Source organism: Caenorhabditis briggsae (genome assembly GCF_000004555.2).
Source record: "Caenorhabditis briggsae complete genome, chrV, whole genome shotgun sequence".
Taxonomy (NCBI): domain Eukaryota; kingdom Metazoa; phylum Nematoda; class Chromadorea; order Rhabditida; family Rhabditidae; genus Caenorhabditis; species Caenorhabditis briggsae.
Window position 1 is genome coordinate 18,018,132 of NC_013488.2, and position 3,748 is coordinate 18,021,879.

The 3,748-nt window shown below is 32.2% G+C and overlaps 2 protein-coding genes across 2 annotated transcripts in view; both read right to left on the bottom strand.

The window, feature by feature from the left end:
• Positions 1–988: 988 nt before the first annotated feature.
• CBG20541 lies at positions 989–2,133 on the bottom strand (the record flags this gene model as incomplete). The annotated part of the gene is made up of 3 exons (XM_045238516.1): positions 989–1,186; positions 1,657–1,805; positions 2,010–2,133. 3 exons carry the CDS (start codon positions 2,131–2,133, stop codon positions 989–991), a joined length of 471 nt encoding a protein of 156 aa, XP_045097076.1.
• A 513-nt stretch (positions 2,134–2,646) lies between these two features.
• The window catches only part of Cbr-nhr-79, a gene marked incomplete at both ends in the record, with an annotated part of 4,961 nt that continues 3,859 nt past the window's right edge, over positions 2,647–3,748 (bottom strand). The window contains one exon of the mRNA XM_045238517.1: positions 2,647–2,857. Coding sequence (XP_045097077.1) covers positions 2,647–2,857 — 211 coding nt within the window. The remainder of the gene's footprint in view (positions 2,858–3,748) is intronic.

Genomic DNA, 3,748 nt, shown 5'->3' on the forward strand with positions numbered 1-3,748 from the left:
CGGTGGCCTAGAAAAATTTGAAGTGGTGGCCTAAAAAACCCATCTTGCAAAAGTTAGGCCACCACTTCAAAATACCTAGGATACGCACCAATGGCATGGGAGGCCATTTCTAGGTCATTTTACCATAATGGCCTAGAAATTCAAACTTGCAAAAGTTAGGCCACCACTTTAAAATGACCTAGAAAACACACCAAAGGTATGGGAGTCCATTTCTAGGTCATTCTACCATAATGGACTAGAAAACCAAATTTGCAAAAGTTAGGCCACCTCTTCGAAATGACCTAGAATACACACCAGGGTCATTTTAGGTCATTTCTAAGCTAAAAAAGGGTGGTGGCCTAGAAAACCAAATTTGCAAAAGTCACCACTTCGAAATGACCTAGAATACACACCAGGGTCATGTTAGGGCAGTTTTAGGTCATTTTGAAGTGGTGGCCCTAACCAAATTTGCAAATTTGCAAAACCAAATTTGCGAAAGTTAGGTCAAAATGGTGGAAAATCAACTGAAAAATATATGTTTGTATGTCTATTTTTGTAAATCCTATTGAACTTTTGCAAGATGGGTTTTCTAGGCCACCACTTCGAAATGGCCTAGAAATGGCCTCCCATGCCTTTGGTGCGTATTCTAGGCCATTTTGCCACGGCGGCCTAACATTTGTAAGTTTGAATTACAGTATTTTTTCAAATTTTTCCATGGATTCAAATTTTCTTTTTTCCATTTTCTTGATTTTTGTTTCAGAGTCTGCACATTCCGTCCATTCTCAATTCTCTACTGTCGATCAAAGTTGCATCGTAGATCATAAAAGTTGTTTGTTTCTCCCCAATTTTTCGAATTTTTATGTAAAAAAACGTGTCAACGAACTTTTTCCTTTCTGTCAGCCGTTATCACAGACACGTAGCCGGGGCTTCTTATCACACCCGAAAACGGAAAATGTGGTGGAAAAAAGTAGAGATCACCACTAGAAAAAGAGCCATTAAAAGATTGGCATCACCAGAAAAAGAGGGAAATTGTATATCGGGATTTTTTATGATCTTTCAAAAGATCAGCAACTATTTTTAGGGATTTGATGAAATCAGAGAATGGAGATTCGCAAAAAGTTTGAAGAACTAAAAGTTCTTTGAAAAATGATTTTTTTTGACGATACGTTCGATGATCGAAAAGTTTCAGATCGCATTTTTCGTAGGGCTGAAAATGGGTAAAATTGATTTTTTCAAAAAAAAAAGGTCCTAAAAATAAAGGTCCTAAAATATAGATAGGGTCGCTCCCTGACAGTCAAGTATGAGTTCGATTATCTTGGTTCCTATCAGAGATATCAAAAAGTAATCAACTGATGAAATGTTGCTGATATTGTGATGAACAATTTATCAGTTGACACATTTCTCATATCTTCATCAAGAACCGAGATAAATTGGCTCAAAGTTGGCTCAAAGATTTTTTTCAGACTCACTTTTTCAGATTTGCTCAAATTCAGAAAATCTGGGAATCGATTAATGTAGTCCAGGATCATTGTGTAGTCACTTCGATTTTTTTGTCGATACGTTCGATGATCGAAAAGTTTCAGATCGGATTTTTCGTAGGGCTGAAAATGGGGAAAATTGATTTTTTCAAAAAAAAAAATTTTTTTGAATTTTTTTTCCTAAATTTCAAAAACTCACACAAACACATGGACCATCAAAAACGGACCCCAACAAATGATCTGTGTACGTTATCCTCCGTCTCATGTTCAAATTAATCACTTGATCCGTGTACAGCGCAGCCAACGCGAATAATCTCTCCTCCTCCTCAATTCCAGACAAATAAGCTGCTGAAAATTTTACTATAATTTTCAATAATCATATTTATTTGAAAATCCGAATTCTTTCAGTCATTTTAAGCCAAAAATCATCAAAACCCGATGAAAATGAGCCAACTTATGATAATTTGAAAATTTTAAATTTTTGGAAAAAATTTCAAAAATGTTTTTTTTTTTTAAATCAAAACTAAAATTTTTAGACATAGTTCTACTCACCTGAGGATTCTGAAAACGACGTCATCCGAGACCTAGAATCTTCCAAAATCGGAAAATCGTCGGGAACTTGAATAAACTGTTGCAATTCCTCCATTCCCATCAAGTTTTCCTCGGATTCTGTCATTAAGTTTCATTTTGGGTCATTTTTACGTTTTTTTGAAATCTAGATGTATTAACTTTCAAAAATGAGAGTTGAAACAGAAAATTGCCAAAAATGTTATTTTAAAAATTCAAAAAATTGGAAAAAAATTTCTAGAACATTTTGGAGCATTTTGAACTTGAAATGCTCCAAAATGGTCACAAAAGAGCCAGAATGCACAATATGCATTTTTTTTTCAGGGATTGTGCCTGAAATGAATAGACTTCGGAGCGAAAAATATGATTTCTGATCATTCCTGTCATTCTGGAATTCGCAAAACATTTTTTTTTAATACTTTATTGAAAAATTACTTTGAAAATCACAAAAAAAATACACCGGTAGAACATGAAAATATGGCAAATAGAATTTGTTTTTAATTTCAAACATTGTTAAAATATAAACAAATCTCTGAATTTATGGGTAAATGAGGTCTTGTACAAACAAATAATTGAAAAAAAAAGAAAAATTCAAAAAAAAAACTTTTTTTCCACAATTTCCCTAATACTGAAATCTTAACATATCCTTCAAAATGGGGTCATCCAACACATCATATACCGTAATCTCAATATATGACGTCACCATTTCATGCACTTCAGCCATCACTATCCCAACAGCCAATAAAATATCGGATGCTCTGAGAAGAGCATCCGAATGACCCTCTTCATCACAAATGAGCAAAAGGGTCCGGAAAATATCGTCACGTTGACGGCTACAAATTTGACGTCCTGTAGTTTGTAGTTTGTAGTAATCTGAAAATGAGGATTATCAGGGAAAAAATGAGAACAAATGAGCCAAAAAAATGGCTAAATTTGGTGATTTTCAGTCATAAATATGTTTAAAAAAGCGCCGAAAATTCTGAAAATCGAAAATTTAGAATTCCGTTAAACTTTTATTTTTGAGATAAAAAATGATTTTAAAAGTCATGGAAATTTCAAAAATTTCTGAATTTTTTGGTATTTTTGAATTTTCGAATTTTCGAATCTCCGAAACGTTCGAATGTTCGAACTCTAGAATTTTAGAATTTTTCGAATTCAAAAACTCACTATGATGCCAAATGGTCAACGCTTTGAATAATGAAAATTCGGTTAGGGACATTTTCAGATTTTTCAGCGGCTCACACACATGCTGCCATTGTCGGATTTTCATTGATGTCAAGGTTCTGAAAAACTATATATTAAAATTGGTTTAAAAATCATGAAAAATGGTTTAAAAATCATGAAAAATGGTTTAAAAATCATGAAAAATGGTTTAAAAATCATGAAAAATGGTTTAAAAATCATGAAAAATGGTTTAAAAATCATGAAAAATGGTTTAAAAATCATGAAAAATGGTTTAAAAATCATGAAAAATGGTTTAAAAATCATGAAAAATGGTTTAAAAATCATGAAAAATGGTTTAAAAATCATGAAAAATGGTTTAAAAATCATGAAAAATGGTTCAAAAATCATGAAAAATGGTTCAAAAATCATGAAAAATGGTTCAAAAATCATGAAAAATGGTTCAAAAATCATGAAAAATGGTTCAAAAATCATGAAAAATGGTTCAAAAATCATGAAAAATGGTTCAAAAATCATGAAAAATGGTTCAAAAATCATGAAAA